This window comes from Mytilus galloprovincialis, chromosome 4 (genome assembly GCF_965363235.1).
Source record: "Mytilus galloprovincialis chromosome 4, xbMytGall1.hap1.1, whole genome shotgun sequence".
Classification (NCBI taxonomy): Eukaryota; Metazoa; Mollusca; class Bivalvia; order Mytilida; family Mytilidae; genus Mytilus; species Mytilus galloprovincialis.
The window spans coordinates 66,083,218-66,102,845 of NC_134841.1; the positions used below are offsets into that span (position 1 = coordinate 66,083,218).

Below are 19,628 nucleotides of genomic sequence, written 5' to 3' on the forward strand. Positions count from 1 at the left end.
CCCTGAAAACTGGACAGTATTACAACAGAAAAAACACTGAACGAACTTGTGTAGTCAAATACATAATTTACGGATCACAATAAAACACATTCAACCGACAAAATCATCTGTGATGTATGTGGTAACGGATTTAGTAAGCTTGGACTATTACAGATTCACATGAGAAGCCATACATGTGATGAACCATATAAATGTTGGTGACTGTGGTAAAGTGTTTAGTCGGCTTTCTTGTTTACAGATTCCCATGAGAACCCATACAGGTGATAAACCATATAAATGTTGGTGACTGTGGTAAAGTGTTTAGTCGGCTTTCTTGTTTACAGATTCACATGAGAATCCATACAGGTGATAAACCATATAAATGTTGGTGACTGTGGTAAAGGGTTTAGTCGGCTTTCTTGTTTACAGATTCACATGAGAACCCGTACAGGTGATAAACCATATAAATGTTGGTTACTGTGGTAAAGGGTTTAGTCGGCTTTCTTGTTTACAGATTCACATGAGAACCCGTACAGGTGATAAACCATATAAATGTTGGTTACTGTGGTAAAGGGTTTAGTCGGCTTTCTTGTTTACAGATTCACATGAGAATCCATACAGGTGATAAACCATATAAATGTTGGTTACTGTGGTAAAGGGTTTAGTCGGCTTTCTTGTTTACAGATTCACATGAGAACCCATACAGGTGATAAACCATATAAATGTTGGTTACTGTGGTAAAGGGTTTAGTCGGCTTTCTTGTTTACAAATTCACATGAGAACCCGTACAGGTGATAAACCATATAAATGTTGGTTACTGTGGTAAAGGGTTTAGTCGGCTTTCTTGTTTACAGATTCACATGAGAACCCGTACAGGTGATAAACCATATAAATGTTGGTGACTGTGATAAAGGGTTTAGTCGGCTTTCTTGTTTACAGATTCACATGAGAACCCATACAGGGGATAAACCATATAAATGTTGGTGACTATGGTAAAGGGTTTAGTCGGCTTTCTTGTTTACAGATTCACATGAGAACCCGTACAGGTGATAAACCATATAAATGTTGGTTACTGTGGTAAAGGGTTTAGTCGGCTTTCTTGTTTACAGATTCACATGAGAACACATTCTGCCGGTAAACATCATGACTGTGATGTATGTGGTAAAGGGTTTTGTTTCCTTGGTAATTACCAAAGACACATGAGAATACATACAAATGAAATACCTCATAACTGTAATATATTATGTGGTAAACTCTTAAATCGGTATACTAGTAGTAGTTTACAGATTCACATGAGAACACATACTGGAGATAAACCATATAACTGATGTATGCGGAAAAGGATTTAGTGAGCAAGATAAATTACAGAATCACACGAGAACACATACAGGTGAAAAATTTCATGACTGTGATATATGTGGTAAACGATTTAGGAATCTAGGCAATTTACAAAGTCACATGAGAACACATACAGGTTAAAAACCTTATTATTATGATGTATGTGGTAAACGGTTTAGAAGGCTTGCTGGTTTACAAACACACATGAGAATACACACAGGTGATACACCTTATGACTGTGATGTATGTGGTAAAGGATATTTTTAGCAAGATAAATCACATGAGAATTAACACATACAGGTGATAAATTTCATGACTGTGATATATGCGGTAAACAATTTAGGTAATTTACAACGACACATGAGAATACATACAGATGATAAACCTCATTATCGTGATGTATATTGTATAGGGTTGGGTCATCCTAGTAGTTTACAGAGTCACTTGAAATCACATGCATGTATTTAAAAAAGCTGCGAGAGATACCTCAGGAACAGTCAAACTCATAAATCAAAAATAAATTGACAACGCCATGGTTTAAAATGAAAAAGACAAACAGACAAATGATAGAACACAAGAGACAACATAGAAAAACTGAAGACTGAGCATCATGAGCCCCAGCAAAACTGGGGGTGATATCAGGTGCCCCGGTATTCTGCTTACCCTATCGGGGCACCTGATATCACCCCAGTTTTGCTTTTATGAAAATGGTTGACGTACACTTGTTGAGGGAGGATTTGGGGGGGGGGGGGTGAAAAGTGTATGTTTTGTACACTTTGGAGTATGGTTGACAGTTATGGATGACCCCTTAGTGAGATTGTTAGATCGACAATTTACACAGACTGAAAGAAAACACGATAAAGTAGTCCTGTTAAATATTTAAATAAAATAAATATTTCTACGACTAGATGTATCTTTGTCAGTTCGTAAAATGTTTGTGTGTTTCGATGTGTAAGGAAAGCTTTGGGATTAAGGATTACTTCAACCCCTGTTGAAAATTTTATTAAAGTATGAAATTAAGATACCAGCATGAGTGCAAATTTGACCTGTGGTTCAACTGAAGTACCCTTTTAAACTTTTGAGAACTAGGGCGCGTTATATGCTATAAAAATGCAATCAAAGATATTTTCAGAAAAAAGTCAAAGTTAGATATTTGACATGACACGAATCTGTAAACTTGAAACACAACAGATTTGATTGCTCGAAATTGCTTAATTTGAGAGACAGCAGTGGAGCTATGAAGTCCAGGTTTTAATCCATAACGGGTTCAAAGGAAAAATTACATACACATTACTAATATGGAACGCCAAAACTGTCTTATTATAAACAGTTTTGGCGTTCCATACAATCTAGACTAATAAATCATCACGACATTTACATAAAGTCCAACAGTGACGTAGCTTGACAAATGTTGAAGGTGAATCCTAAATTGGGACAAAGCCCTGATAGGGACCAGGGAGCAAACCCCGTCAGCTCCTTGGCTTAGGGTTTTAGATTTACAAATATTATTGAGTGTTAAGGTGTAGTCAAAAACATTTTTGTTTGATAAAAGTCAGATAATTTTGTGAAAAAAATATATATTGTTCCTCAAAGAAACTGTTAAATCCAGGAGATCCACTGTCTCGCTTTCTTGAAAAATCAAATAAATGTTTAAATAACTGCCGATTGTATGTACAAGTGGAAACACGGTTGAAATAGAACAAAACCATCGAAGCTCTTTGTTACAGAAGGCGACAAATGCTTACTGTAATGTTTATTATAGTAACAATTCAGGGGCGGATCCAGCCATTAAAAAAAGGGGGGGTCCCAACCCAGAGAAAGGGGGGTTCCAACTATATGCTCCCATTCAAATGCATTGATCGTCCAAAAAAAGAGGGTTTCAACCCCCGGACCCCCCCCCCCCTGGATCCGCCGATGTAATTTTTTTTTAACGTTAATAGAAACAAATAAAATGACAATTTTCTGCTCAATAACGATGTGTTCTATTTTAAAAACACCATTTGCATAAAATTTCTAGTATCTAGCTATTACATAGTTAAGCAGAACAATTAGATATCAAGTTGACGACATGGGTATCTATCAAGTTGGATGTAGAAAATGCATAATCTCCGATTTTTTTTTTAAATTACCACGGACGGAGAACATATCTATTAGTTCAGTAATTTTCGTGTAATTTTCGTGTCTGCCCTTCAATTATGTGACTAAAGAAAAAATTCCAAAAATGGGTAACAATTGTATCGAAAAGAGAAAATCAAGTGCACCTTTTTTATGTAAGGGTGTGTTTGAGTTGAATATTTTGGCTTGAAAACGTAGAAATCAAGAGTATTTGATACATCATCTCGCTTCAGATTCTACCATTTTTATATAGCAAGGCTACGGGTTGACATTATGACATAACAAATCATAGTACTAAAAGATGAAATATATGGGTCAAGTGAAATACCTTTCTAATGAATCACAAAAACAGAGTAGCTATTTTTTTTTACTAAAAGTACTTGACGACAGTCTTTTAATTAAGTTGAATGGTAAAAATGCATATCTTCGAAAAAAAATCCTATTTTGTGTATGATAATTAGGATTTACAGTCTTCAACCACTGATTTTTGTTAAGTCCTCCCTTCCACGAAATATTTAATTAGAATTTTTTTTAAATATTTATGAATTTTCGAAAATTTCACCTGACAACCTATTAGTAATGGGGAGATAAATATAAATGCAAATGGTAGTAAACTATTTCAGTTACATTGAGCAATTTTAATTTATCGGGCTACACTTCAAATTCAAAAAAGTGCATTACAATAACAAACATACTTAAGTTTAATAATATAGAGAAAATCTAGTGATATTAATGTTATCTAATCTTCATACATGTAAAATATGAGCAGTATGTAGCAGAAACGAAAGAAATCAAATTCACATTAATCTCTCTGTATAATATCTATATTTAACTATGGTTCCACAATCGGGCGCATTTTATGATCTTAAATGACATTTTTAAATGCCCTAAATGACGGGAAAATAGAAAGAATTTAAATACACTGAAAAAGAATATACATTTTTGATGTATTTTAACACAATTTACACATTAGTGATCTAAGTTAGGACAATAGACATCGGTCCGGGTAAAAACAAAATAGAAAAGAAATTTTGAACAAATATATTATAGTCAAAATTTATTTCAAAACGTATTTGTCTAAATCTATCCAGTCGCTCTATCAAAGCTATCACATACACATATATTAACTTTCAAAGACATTATCTCAAATTTTCAGCTACCATATTGAATTGAATCATTATTATGAACCAAAGAACGTGGGTGGTTCTTCAATGGCGACTTATGAACACAGGGACTGGCGAGTGGTGAAGAATGTATTCACTAACACTTCCCAAAATCTTCCGTCTGAGGGTGCCGTGACCTCGGGAACCGACAACAACTAGACTGGCTCCAAGTTCTTCAATTTTGTTCATTATGGTGTGACCAGGATCTCCTCCTTCCAATTGCATCACCTTCCCACCAACCTAAAACAATACGCTTAAAATCATTATCCTTGGCTAAAAATATAGTCCACACAGTACTTTGAGAGGGATTAAGGTACGTCAACTAGTTTACTCCCTTTTAACATTTGTAAACGCCAGTGGCGGATTTATGATACCCAAATATGGAAGTGAGCCGACAGGGTTCAACCAAAGTAAGAAATCTCCTAAAAGGGAAGAGAGAGGGTTGGGTCTGCAGTTAAAACAAGAATGTGTCCACATTACACGGATGCCCCACTCGCACTTATTTTCTATGTTCAGTGGACCGTTAAAGTGGGATAAAAATCTAACTTGGCATTAAAATTAGAAAGATCATATCATAAGGTACATGTGTAAAAGGTTTCAAGTTGATTGGACTTCAACTTCCTCAAAAACTACCTTGACCAAAAACTTTAACCTGCAATTTGCATTTTCATTTTCTATGTTCAGTGGACTATGAAATTGGGGTCAAAAATCTTATTTGGCATTAACATTAGAAAAATCATATCATAGGGAACATGTGTACTAAGTTTGAAGTTGATTGGACTTCAACTTCATCAAAAACTACCTTGACCAAAATTTTTAACCTGAAACGGGCACACGGACAGACGCACGGACGAACAGACGTACGCACAGACCAGAAAAGACCCAGAAAACATCATGCCCCTCTACTATCGTAGGTGGGGCATAAAAATAATCAGACATACGACATAAAGGGGACGCTTTTGACTTAATTTACAGAAACACTATTCAAGTTACAATTTACAGTTTTATCCGGAGGGTGTAGGTCCATCCACTCCAATATTTTTTTCTCCTACGCTGACCATTTTGCTATTGTGTGAATTGTTTTGCTGAATTGGTACAAAATTTTGAGCAAACAAATATCAACATAACTTTGAAGTTTCTACGCAATAGTGCTTGGGATAGTTAGACAATATACCACTATACGGTATGGGTTTTCTCATTGTTGATGGCCGTACGGTGATCTAAAATTGCTCATATCAACGTATTTGAACTCTGGTGGATGGGTGTCTCATTGGCAATCATATCACATCTCCATGTTTTTATATATGAAAATATGTCTTTAGTTGTTTGTTTGCCGTTGACTGTAACGACCGCATTGACATCTCCCAAAGTTTCCTCATAAAACAACTTTTTCATTTTCATTTCCAACGACAGTCAATATAAAAAAGAAGATGTGGTGTGATTGCCAATAAGAAAACTCTTCGAAAGAGACCAAATGACACAGAAATTTACAACTGCAGATCATCGGACGGCCTTCAACAATGAGCAAAGCCCATACCACATAGTCAGCTATAAGAGGCCCATTTCATAAAACATTTACCTGGTATGCATCAAGTTTTTCTTTTATCCCTTTGCATATTGCTTCTCCTTTGGCTGTTTCTTCGTGGTATTTGTGGACAATAATATTAGGATCAACAGGCATCCACTTAGCTGTAAAGTTAAAATTAAAGAAAAATAATATAAACAGTTTATTTAACAGTCATCTTTTATCAATATCTTTCATAAGGAAAAGCTTCATTTTTGGAGTTTCAATTCGGAGATATCAAAATAGTAAAAAAATAGTGCCGCCTCTCAAAGAGTATTAATTAAGACTATTACAGAAATATTCACGCATGTATGTCGATTGGTAATTTTTCTGTTATGCGCGCTGTAAATAAAAAAAAAATATGTAACCAGCATTGGATGATAAAATATCATGACCACATTTTTTTCAACGTACGTCTAAATTAGAATTTGTCATTTGGTTTGGTCGAGACTGGTCGTGAAACATAATATGTTGAGAAATCATTGACAATTAAACCACATCTTTTTATTCTTAGGTGTTGGCAAGCTGTTGTGCAAATTAAGAAGACATTGATAAAGGCAAATTATACTTGCTTTAAATCAATTACGCACACTTATCTACTAATAAAACAAATTGTTAACCATATCAACTTATTTGGATATAAATATCAACTTACACTCATATTTGTGTTGTGCCTTGTGGTGAACACAGTACATCGCTATGACCTCATCATTTTCTTTGTAAACATTTTGCACGTAAACTATAAAAAAGAAAATAGATACATTTTTTATCTATCAGTTATAGGCTACGAAAGTCACTCTTTATGTACACTTTTGAATAATTATTTTAAATGTGCCCAAATTTTGAAAGCTCTCGCTCCCCTTTTCGCCAATATTATGTTTGTCTATGATCATATATTATAAACGCAGTTGTGCCTACTCTTGCATGTTCTAGAATGTTTCGAGTTCAACAAAAAAAACGACGCAAATAATGAACTTTGTTTTTATTGAATTACGTTGCATTTTATTATTAACTATAATCAATGTTTATTAAACTTACAATTCAAGGCTATATCTGAATGTTTACTCCCATCCATCGCCACAACAGCGATCCTTTTTGCAGTTTCTGCCCCTTCGGCCATTGTCAAATTAAAAAGTTTCCGAAATGTTTATACGACCAGTAGGTCAAGTGTGAAGGTCTAAAAATAAGATCTGATAATCGAATAGACGTGTATCTTACATAAGATTGATTGGTATTTAAAAACTATAAATAAATACTTATTATAATCTCTTGTTTATTTATATCGTGTATCCATATAGTACGTGACACTATACAATAGGTCTAAGGAGATTTTGTTTTGGAAAGGAATAAGATCATAACCCAGACATTTAAAAGTGGTGGGGTTCAAAAGTATGTTTTAACCCCTTACATTTGGGGTAAAATCAAAATGAAATGGAAAATGGAAAATGTCTAACTCCAGACTTATTTTTACCATTAACAAAGGTTTAAGTCCCCTCCCCTTTTTTAGTCCAGCTGTACTACATAAGGTGTCACTTTATATTCACTGCAAATGAAAAAGTTCAGAGGCGGATTTAGGGGGGGCAGGGGACCCGGGCCCCCCTTTTTGGGAAAAAAATGGTTGCTTATATAGGGAATCATTGGAGCGTGACTGGAGCGGGGCCCCCTCTTAGGTCAGTCAGTGGGCCCAACTTATGTAAATTTCTGGATCCGCCACTGAAGTTCGCACTTAAAAAGTCTCTAAAGCTTTAAGGCAAACAATATGTGATGTAAAATTCAAAAGTAAACCACGAATTTGAATAATCAACGAAAAACAAATTTTCGATCGACATACTGTGGCTAAACTACGAAATCTAAATTAAAAGTCAATTAATATACACGAAAATATAATTGTCCCTCTGCCACGAAAATTGGAATCTACGACAGTAAATGACCCCACAATAGTCCTCCTTTTTCAGGAAGACCTCTTTAAATTATTGAACTACTAGCTACTCAAATTATCATGAATTTTCCACTGGTGCTTGTTGCATTTACCAACCTTTTATGGATGGGGTATTAAGTTTTAATCAGTATTTTTACTAATTTTTCTCTGTAACTTCGTAATGTGTTCTTGTCATACACCCATATAGCTGTCAACTGTAACTATTTGCGGGGGTTTTCCCCCATGGCTCGAGGTTCTCAATTGAAAAGTTTAAAAGAGCAATTTTGTCCACAATTTTTCTGTATGTTAGTCAAGATATGAGGCAGACTTAACTGTATCTGTTGTATCCTTATAATCGATAGAGAAGTATTTTTTTATGCCCCTGTCGTAGCGGAGGGAGCATTAAGTTTTACTCTTGTTCGGCTACATACGTACGTCCAAAATTGGTTTGCGTTCTCTAACTTTAGTTTGCATCGACCAAATGTTTTGAAATTTCTAGTATACACAATGCATTTAAACACAAAATACAAATCATGTTTTTAATTTTGGTGGCGTCAATTTAACTGTTAAATGCCCCTTTACAAATTGAAAAATTGCTGAAATTTGTTTCCGTTCTCTAACTTACGTTTGCCTCAGCCAGAGACATATATACACATATGTCTCTGCCTCAGCTATATGTTATGAAACGTATACACAATGCTTAATAGTAAAAAAACGTGGAAATCCTGTGTCTCATGGACGCAGGCCAGTCGGAAACCCGGTTGAAATAGAACAAAAGAATCAAAGCTCTTTGTTAGAGAAGGCGATACATGCTTACTATAATGACAAAATTTTTAAAAGTTAATAGAAACAAACAAAATTACAATTTTCTTCTCAATTACGAAGTGTTTTATTTTAAAAACACCATTTGCATAAGTTTTCAATTTATTTAGTACATAGTTAAGCAGAACAGTTAGATAGCAAGTCGACAACATGGGTATCTTTCAAGTTGGATGTAGAAAATGGATCTTTTTAAAAAAATTTTACCACGGACGGAAAACATATTAATCTATTAGTTCAGTAATTTTCGTGTCTGCCTTTCATTATGTGACTCAAGAAACAAGAGGCTCTCAAGAGCCTGAATCGCTCACCTGGTAAACAATGCCTTTGGCCATGTTTTTTGACGAAATAGAAAATAAAACACAAACTTTATTTTATACACCCTACTGATCATTCAAATGAAGTTTGGTTGAATTTGGTTGAGTAGTTTTAGAGTAGAAGATTTTTTAAAGTTAGCAAATATGATGAACAAATTGTGAAAAATTGTTATCAAAGGACAATAACCCCTTAAGGGGTCAATTGACAATTTTGGTCATATTAACTTATTTGTAGATCTTACTTTGCTGATCATTTTTGCTGTTTACAGTTTATCTTTATCTATAATAATATTCAAGATAATGACCAAAAACTGCAAAATTTCCTTAAAATTACCAATTAAATGGCAGCAACCCAACAATGGGTTGTTTGATTCATCTGAAAATTTCAGGGCTGATAGATCTTGACCTAATGAACATTTTTACCCCCATGTTCTATTTGCTTTAGTTTTTGAGATATAAGCCAAAAAACTGAATTTGACCCCTATGTTCTATTTTAAGTAGCGGCGGCCATGTTTTTTGACGGATCAAAAATCGAAGCACAAACTTTGTGCAGGATAATCTAAGGAACAACCATGCTAAGTTTCATCCAAATCCATTCAGTAGTTTCAGAGGAGAAGATGTTTGAAAAATTGTTAACGACGACAGACGACGACGACGGACGCCAAGTGATGAGAAAAGCTAACATTTCCTTTTAGGAAAGGTGAGCTAAAAACTGCAAAATTTCCTTAAAATTACCAATTCAGGGGCAGCAACTTAGCAACGTGTTGTCCGATCCATCTGAATATTTCAGGGCAGATAGATTTTGACCTGATAAACAATTCAACCACAGTCAGATTTGATCTTAATGCTTTGGTTTTTGACATTTTAACCCTATGTTCTACTTTTAGCCGTGGCACCCATCTTGTTTAAACTAGATACCCAAAAGATTATTGTGACCAAGTTTGGATTAATTTGGCCCAGTAGTTTCAGAGGAGAAGATTTTTGTAAAAGATTACTAAGATTTACGAAAGATGGTTAAAAATTGACTATAAAGGGCAACAACTTCGGTCATGTTGACTTATTTGTAAATCTAACTTTGCTGAACATTATTGCTGTTTACAGTTTATCTCTATCTATAATAATATTCAAGATAATAACCAAAACAGCAAAATTTCCTTAAAACTACCAATTCAGGAGCAGCAACCCAACAATGGGTTGTCCAATTCATCTGAAAATTTCAGGGCAGATAGATCTTGACCTGATAAACAATTTAACTCCATGTCAGATTTGCTCTAAATGCTTTGGTTTTTGATTTATAAGCCAAAAACTGCATTTTACCCCTATGTTCTATTTTTAGCCATGACGGCCATTTTGGTTGGTTGGCCAGGTCACCGGACACAATTTTTAAACTAGATACCCCAATGATGGTTGTGGCCAAGTTTAGTTCAATTTGGCCCAGTAGTTTCAGAGAAGAAGATTTTTGTAAAAGATAACTAAGATTTATGAAAAATGGTTAAAAATTGACTATAAAGGGCAATAACTCCTAAAGGAGTCAACTGACCATTTCAGTCATGTTGACTTATTTTTAGGTCTTACTTTGCTGAACATTTTTGCTGTTTACAGTTTATCTCTACCTATAATAATATTCATGATAATAACCAAAAACAGCAAAATTTCCTTAAAATTTCCTATTCAGGGGCAGCAAGCCAACAACGGGTTGTCCGATTCATCTGAAAATTTCAGGGCAGATAGATCTTTACCTGATAATCAATTTTACCTCATTTCAGATTTGCTCTAAATGCTTCGGTTTTTGAGTTATAAGCCAAAAACTGCATTTGATCCCTATGTTCTATTTTTAGCAATGGCGACCATGTTTGTTAATAGATCAAAATTTCGGATACAATTTATAAACTAGATACCCTAAGGAACATTCAGTTAAAGTTTGGAAGTATTTGGCCTAGTAGTTTCAGAGGAGAAGATTCTTGAAATAGTTTACGACGACAGACGACGGACGACGACGGACGCCAAGTGATGGCATAAGCTCACTTTGGCCCTTCGGGCCACGTGAGCTAAAAATTCCAAAAAATGGGTAACAATTGTATCGAAAAGAGAAAATCGAGTGCACCTTTTTATGTAAGGGTGTGTTTGAGTTGAATATTCTGTCTTGATATCTTCAAAGCAAGAATATTTCATACATCGTCTCGCTTCAGATTCTATCATTTTTATATATAAAAGCTACAAGTTGACTTTATAACATTAAAAAATCACAGTACTAAAAGATGAAATATATGGGTCAAGTGAAATACCTATCTAATGAACCACAAAAAAAATACATGATGAAAATGCATATCTTGGAAAAATTATATGTTTTTGTGTGTGAAAACTAGGGTTTATAGTCTTCAACCAAAAAAAATCTAGTCTGCCCTTCCACGAAATATTTAATAAGATTTTTTTTAAATGTTGATGAATTTTCGAAAATTCCACCTGACAACCGATCAGACAAAGTCACAATAGTTATAAGTTGAATCAATGCAGACAAGATCATTAAATGATGCTCATTAGCTAGGTGATACATTTGTCTTTTAAAATACAACTGACATATAAGGATCGTGATGGTGCAATGTGGATAAATTTATCGGTTTTGTTATATTTTAGACTGGGAAATCTAAGCTAAAGACCCTGTCATATAAAAATATTTTACATAGTTAAGCGATAAAAGTTACTAAATACGAAATTTAATACGCTAGTTTTGATGGTCGAAAGCAGTTTACAAAAGAGGGGCGAAAGATACCAGAGGGACAATCAAACCCATAGATCGAAAATAAACTGACAATGCCATGGCTAAATATAAGAAGACAACCAAACAAATAACAGTTTACAAGACATAACATAGAAAAATAAAGACTAAGCAACACGAATCCCACCAAAATCTGCGGGTGATCCCAGCCAGTGCTCCGAAAGGGTAATCATATCCTGCTCCACATGTGACACCCGTCGTGTTGCTCATGTTATTACAAACCCAGCAAATAGACTTATTCGGTAGGTCATATTCTGATCGGATGCCTTTACAGTTTAAATTGTTGTACATCCATAGACCGAATCGTTCGATTATCATCTATGCATAAATCCGTCTCATACATTCCTTGCAAAAGAGAGAAAACGAAAACAAATGTGGAATCTCTTCTGTATTATTGTTTTTTTAGTACAAATTATATCGGTTTCTTAGACTTTTTCTTTAAAGTGAATGAACCAAAACTACATCTTTTGACATAAGAAAAAAAAACTGATGAACACACCTCAACAATATATTGAAACATGTGTCAGTACAGAGCAGTACATTTGAACTTGCGTTTAAATAAAGGAAGCAGTAGTATACCGCTGTTCGTAAGTCATAAATCGATTGATAGAAAACAAATCCGGGTTACAAACTAAAACTGAGGAAAACACATCAACTATAAGGGGAAAAGCAAACGTGTTTTTAACTTGAAAAATAGTACACATTCTCGGATGTTTCTGAAGTGCAGGTGTATTTGAATAAAAAAAAAAATCCGCTAATTTCAGTATTTATCCAAAATAATTGTTTTTTTTTTGTGAATAAACACTAAAATTAACTCCTTAGAAAATAACACACGGAAAGTCCCTAATCCAATGTGAAAATCAAAAGCTCAAACGAATGGATAACAACTGTCATATTTCTGACTTGGTACAGGCACTTTTTTAATGTAGAAAATGGAGAATTAAACCCAGTTATATAGCTAGACAAACCTCTCTCTAATATGAGAGACGCATTATAATCCATTATATTGACAACAATGTGTAAACAAAATAAACGAACATAGTATGTAAAAATGTCAAAAATAGGTGTACAGCAGTCAACATTGTGTTATAATCTTAATCACTATCCTTGGATCTCCAGAATAATTTCTTTACATAGCTACGTATACGGTCAATGTATTGTTCAGCGTCGTTCATAATACTCATCACTTATACCACCAACTTGCATACTTGTTTGAAACAGAGAACATTGTCCACCATTCACCATCTGAAATCCTAGACAGTTATCAAAATATCTACTGTAAACGGCGCACCGAATTGGTGTTGCATTTTCCAAATTCTTTTGAGGGCTCAACATTGCTTGTTTGTTTATCTGCTTGCAGAATATTCCTGTGATTATGTCAAAATAAAATTTAATTTATACTGTCAGTACGCAAGTTCTTCAATTAATTACACAAATATTGTGTATGAAAATACATAATAGACGTGATCTAGTAAAGTTAATTTAGACAAAAACACAATGAACCGTCTGTCAACATTTTATGAGTTATTGCCCTTTAATGACGAAATTATATTTTTTCTCGCTTTTATTCCTTTATCTTGAAAACTATAACAGATATATAGAAATCATAAGACATAATCAACACATAAGTCAATATGAGAAATTGCCAGCCAACTCCATATAAGAGTTGTCCTTAAATAAGGATTCATCATAATATAATAAGTTGACATTTGATTAAAACAGTTAAATGTACTTGTCAGCATTCAGTCAACTTAAAACTATTGTCTGATCGGTTGTTAAGTGGAATTTTCAAAAAAATCATAAACATTTAAAACAATGCTATTATTTTTTTTTGTAAATTTTACTCTGTGTTTGTGATTCATTAGAAAGGTGTTTCACTTGACCCATATATTTCATTTTTTTAAGTAATGTGAATGTTTGATGCTATAAAGTCAACCCGTAGCCTTGATATATAAAATTGGTAGAATATGGAGCAATATGATGTATCAAATAATCTTGCTTTATACGTTAAATCAAAAAGGACAAAAAAGAGTTGAGCCAAAGCAGGGAAAGGAATAGAACTTGCATGAGGGAGATATATTCCTAAATTCTAAAAATTTCTAAATTTTGTAACAGGAAATTTTAATAACACAATATCAGTATTTTAATGCCAGTACCGAAGTACTTGCTACTGAGCTGGAGATATCATCGTGGACTTACTCCACCAGCAAAGGCATCGAACCAGTGGGAGCAATAATAGTTATCAAAGGAACCAGGATTATAATTCAATACGTGCGTTTCGTCTAGACTACATAAGACTCATCAGTGACGCTCAGATCAAAATAGTTTTAAAGCCAAAAAAGTACAAAGTTGAAGAGCATTGAGAACCCAAAATTCCAAAAAAGTTGTTAAAAATACAGCTACGGTAATATATTCCTGGGATAAGAAAATCCTTAGTTTTTCGAAATATTCAAAGATTTGTAAACAGGAAATTTATAAAAATGACCATATGATTGATATTCATGTCAACACCGAAGTGCGGTACCATTTTAATTGCACCAGATGTGCTTTTCCTCAATCAATGTTTCTTCAGTAATGCTTGAGGCCATTATATTTGAAAATCCAAAGCTTATTGAAAAAATGAAGAGCTATACACAAAACAAAAAAGAACAAATAGTATAGCAAAAGAAAATACATACGATTCCAAAAATTCATACTGATAGTTGGTTGCCTAATAAAACTATAATACACCCTTTAGTGTTGAACTTTGATGGATGTTTGTCCTATGAAAATCATACCACAGTTTTTAATATTTATTATTATGCAGACATCACTTACCACAGCAGTCCCTTCTATTGTATATTGTTAAAGTGTTAATGTTATACTCTTGTCCAAGATCAAGTGCCAACCAAAAGTTTGCCTCGTCCGCTAGCGTGTGACTGCAAAATGGTCCGCCTGGAGCCATATAGTTTTGTTCATTGCTGTCATCATTAGCAAGAGACGATATCGCTGGTCGATTGGTTTCATCCGCTATAGTCGAGCTTTGCATATCGTATCCTTGTTAAGGGCTTTGTTCTCCCTTAGTGCTGTGTTGAAAAAAATGACTATCAGAATTAGAATGACGACATAAAAAATGCATATATATAAATAATTATATATAAATGATAAAGTTCATTAATAAAATTGTTATCTCATCGTAATAAAAATACATCGCATATATATTTTAGAGATTCATTGTGGAATAAGGATTCCATCAGCAGGATTTAAAAAAGTGGTATTGAACATTTACTTGGGTTTTAGCTGTATTACCATGAATAAAGTAACAAGTCCAGCATTCATCCTACATTTTTTATTATTAGGGGTGTTCCTTTGTTTTACTGCATTGAATTTTTTTTTTCTGAATTTAGTCAGAACCGAAAGTTCTAGTTTATTTGTCGTATCAATTAAATTCTTAGATTTAATAGCAATACATTAAACTATCAAACAACCTGGTATTCTGTAAGATAAATATGTAATTGAGATAACTGTAAAATTTGATGTAAGAAAAAAATCATCTGAATCTAATCAAATCTTTTCTTTTCCTATAAATTAAATCTTTTAATTTGACAATAATGAACCAAACCACCCAATGACCTGAAACTATGTAAAATCTTTTTATTATTGCGATAAATCCGACAGAGTTGTAAAGGCAATAATTTAAACTCGCATTTTGAAATATTTTATATAATTTAAACAGGATTTTTCTCTAAATCGTAAAAATTAAAATCGCATTTAAGTCTTAAATGACAAAATCGCAATAATAAATGCACGCAATAATTTCTGAATTTACAGTATATAATTTCAGTTAAATTGGCTGATTAAAACCAATCTAGACTAAATTTAAAGGTCAAGACTGGTCGAGACCAATTTAAACTTTATCAAGATTATTAAGTACTGAGTCAGACTCTACTGGTCGAGCACACAATGTGGTCTTTTTAGACTATGAGCTGTTTGTAGTGAAGTCGCTGTAGTCAGTGTAACGTAACACAGGATAGAGTTGAGAGTTGAATTAGTTGGGACATGTAAAAATAGTAGTTAACATTTAAATAAGTTTGTCCTATTCTTTTAAATATGAGATTGTACTGTATTTTTCGCGCGTATTCAAAGTTTTATATTGAAATACTTACTCAAACTTGGCACGACAAAGTTCACAATTATTATCCAATTCTTTGGTATCATCCTTTTATAAGTTGTGTTTTATTATCAAAAGACATAAATTTGATTTTTTTATAATACCTATAAAACTGTTCTATGAATATGCGTTCTCAAGTAATGATGTATAAAGACGTTTTTTTCTTAGACACAGGCTATCGAATAACCATTAATATATAGTACTGAGCAAAATAAAATCTATAACATTAACAAAAATAATAATTAATTATAAAATTTTAAGTTAAAGTATATAATAAATTAGAATTCTACCAAAAGCAATAATAATATTGAGCGTTTTAGAAAATATATTTATCTCTAATGCGGGGTTCACACATTGCCGATATTGCTCCCGTTAGAGATCAGACAGCGATACGACACGAAAAGTGAAAAAGTAGGATTACTATCCTCAATCATCTGGAATGTCCTATCATTGTCTGAACGCAGTCGTTTAAGTTCGTAACAGATTCCTACGGGTCAGGAAGGGTCCAATTAGTTTGGCAAAGCACCCCGATAGTTAGGTGCGTCCCTTAACATTCGGGGAAACTCAGCCGATTTTGTCTAGTCGGATTACAATCGTGCCTATGTCGTGACAGATCCTGCTGTATCGAATCAAAATCCTAACAATGTTCTCTGTATTCTGGACGGTGTCCTGTGGAACGGGAATGATCTGGAGAAATTTTTCATTGCTGTTTTTCTGCCGATTGAGTCCAGATTGCATGCAGACCTTGTCGATTGCGAAGCGTTTTTGCCGAAACCGTTCCGGAACAGTTCCGTTATTAATACGAAATTCGTCAATGATACCCACGTCAGAGTCCCGACAATTACAGAATACAATACGACTGAGACCAGACAAAGCCGTTTTCAATGCGATAGAGCAGACGGTGATAGGATTACATTCCGACAGTACCTGATCATCCCGAGTATGCCGACTGTTTTCGAACGGATAACTTCTGTCAGCGTCGGTTAACTGTCTGGTCACTGTCTGATATCTGTCGGATTACATTCGGTACAATCGGGACGCATTCGCGACAGATTCGGTCGAATTATACCAGGCGAAAGATACAAATAGAAGCGGATTAAGAACGGGATTATCGGGATAAATTCGCTTGGAAACGGTTGAATATCGACGCTTCCTGAACAATATCTGATTGTTGTCGTGATTAAATTATTTGTTTTACAAATTTTAATTAAAGTTTATGTTTCCATCCAAGATTCACAGGATGTTGACCAGACTTTTGACAAACTTAAATCGGGAATGGTCCTGTCAAGGACGGCAGTAAAAATCGTGAATGTGTGACCCCAGCTTAAAACATTTGAAAATTTAAATTATGTTCACTAAGGGGACGACCATTTGATATTCTGGGGTGGGGGGGGGGGGCAGGAGGATTTGTTTTTGATCGGTTATTTATTTTTGTAAACTAAGAGGACAGATTATTCATTATCTGCACCATTGAAGCAAGATTTTTCATTTTCATTAAAGCATGGGACTGATTATTCATTTTCACAACTATAATTATGATATTGGAAAGCATACAATTTTTGTCGAGCCTGCAACTTTTGTTGCAGAAAGCTCAACATAGGGATAGTGATCCGGCGGCGGCGTTAGCTAACTTCTTAGAGCTTTATATTTTAGAAGGTAGAAGACCTGGATGCTTCATACTTTGTATATAGATGCCTCATGTTACGAAGTTTCCGTCAGTCACATGTCCAATATCCTTGACCTCATTTTCATGGTTCAGTGACCACTTGAAAAAAAGGTTAAGATTTTTTGTAATGTTGAATTCTCTCTTATTATAAGTAATAAGATAACTATATTTGATATGTGCGTACCTTGCAAGGTCCTCATGTTTGTCAGACAGTTTTCACTTGACCTCGACCTCATTTCATGGATCAGTGAACAAGGTTAAGTTTTGGTGGTCAAGTCCATATCTCAGATACTATAAGCAATAGGGCTAGTATATTCGGTGTATGGAAGGACTGTAAGGTGTACATGTCCAACTGGCAGGTGTCATCTGACCTTGACCTCATTTCAATGGTTCAGTGGTTATAGTTAATTGTTTGTGTTTTGGTCTGTTTTTCTCATACTATATGAACAGGCCTACCATATTTGTTGTATGGAATGTTTGTAAGGTGTACATGTCTAGCGGGAAGATGTCATGTGACCTTGACCTCATTTTCATGGTTCAGTGGTCAAAGTTAAGTTTTTGAGTTTTGGTCTTTTTATCTAATACTATATGCCATAGGTCAACTATATTTGGTGTATGGAAATATTTTATGATCTTTATGTCAGTTGCGCAGGTTTTATTTGACCGTGACCTCATTTTCACGGTTCATTGCACAGTGTTAAGTTTTTTGTGTTTTGGTCTATTTTTCTTAAACTATAAGTAATAGGTCAACTATATATGTTGTATAGAAGCATTGTTAGCTGTACATGTCTGCCTGGCATGGTTCATCTGACCTTGACCTCATTTTCAAGGTTCATTGGTCTTTGTTTATAGTTATCTTGGTTAATGTTAAGTTTATGTGACAGTTGTAATAAAGCTTAGCTTCATACTTCGGACTATCAACATAATATCAATGATAAGTATAGAAGGCGAGACATTTCAGCGTGTGCACTCTTGTTAAATGATTTGTTTATTATAAATAATACATGTAAAGTCAAGTCGTTATGTACCATTTAATTAGAAGTAATCCTCCTCCTCTGCAGAAATGAATCTTTTATTTTCCCAACTACATAATTTAAACATGTATTGCATAAATACATAGTATTAAACTTTGGTTGTAAATAGCCTCTTTTAAAAGGATTGCAACATTAACAGAATAAAGAAGGCCAATCAATGAACAAAAGACAAATAGGTAAGAAAAATTGATCCCGAAAAAAATCAGGGCTATGAGGGAAAACTGAACTTGCTTCTTGCAAGGCAATCGTCGTGAACACAATTTAATATGGAGACAAGCGTTTGGTTTTTTTTCCTACATGAGGCATTATCCTCAATAAAATAAAAGTGAGGTAAGATTTCCTGAGACAATATACCTCAAGTTAAACATTTCAAGTATATTTAAATAATATTTATACTTTTAATTATAGTTAAAAAAATTGGGAAGTGTTTCCCGATTTTTTTTTGGGGGGAAAAAGATGAATTTAAGAAGGATCCGGTGCCATCTCATGCTTTTGATTAGACCTGCTGAGTTATTTATTTTCAATACATCGCAAGTCAGGTAATTTATTTTCAGACTACCACAGAACAAACCATTTATTTTGTGATTATCCAGGCTAAGTTATTTATTTTCAAAATCCTCCTGCCCCCCCCGAATATCAAAATATCAAATGGTCGTCCCCTAAATTCTTAAATAACGTACTACTACCTATTGGAGAGAATTAATTGACACTTTCCGAGATGAACGAACCAGTATACCACGGTTTTCTATTTTGTTTTTCTGATATGAAGTTAACAATGAAAAGGTATTA

At 34.1% G+C, this 19,628-nt stretch overlaps 1 protein-coding gene across 1 annotated transcript; it reads right to left on the reverse strand.

The window, feature by feature from the left end:
- Positions 1–4,476: 4,476 nt before the first annotated feature.
- LOC143072725 (universal stress protein YxiE-like) lies at positions 4,477–7,356 on the reverse strand. The gene is made up of 4 exons (XM_076247819.1): positions 7,198–7,356; positions 6,815–6,898; positions 6,175–6,284; positions 4,477–4,835 (listed from the first exon to the last, which is right to left on the reverse strand). The coding sequence occupies exons 1-4, from the start codon at positions 7,277–7,279 to the stop codon at positions 4,641–4,643; spliced, it is 471 nt and encodes a 156-aa protein (XP_076103934.1). The 5' UTR covers positions 7,280–7,356; the 3' UTR covers positions 4,477–4,640.
- Between the last annotated feature and the right edge of the window lie 12,272 nt (positions 7,357–19,628).

Bases quoted from the DNA above. Each gene is read 5' to 3' on its own strand.
- LOC143072725 (XM_076247819.1), bottom strand. From the start codon at position 7,279: ATGGCCGAAGGGGCAGAAACTGCAAAAAGGATCGCTGTTGTGGCGATG. The intron at 6,899-7,197 runs GTAAGTTTAATA...TCTTTTTTATAG, and splicing joins TTCAGATATAGCCTTGAATT to TTTACGTGCAAAATGTTTAC. The intron at 6,285-6,814 runs GTAAGTTGATAT...TTAACTTTACAG, and splicing joins GGCACAACACAAATATGAGT to CTAAGTGGATGCCTGTTGAT.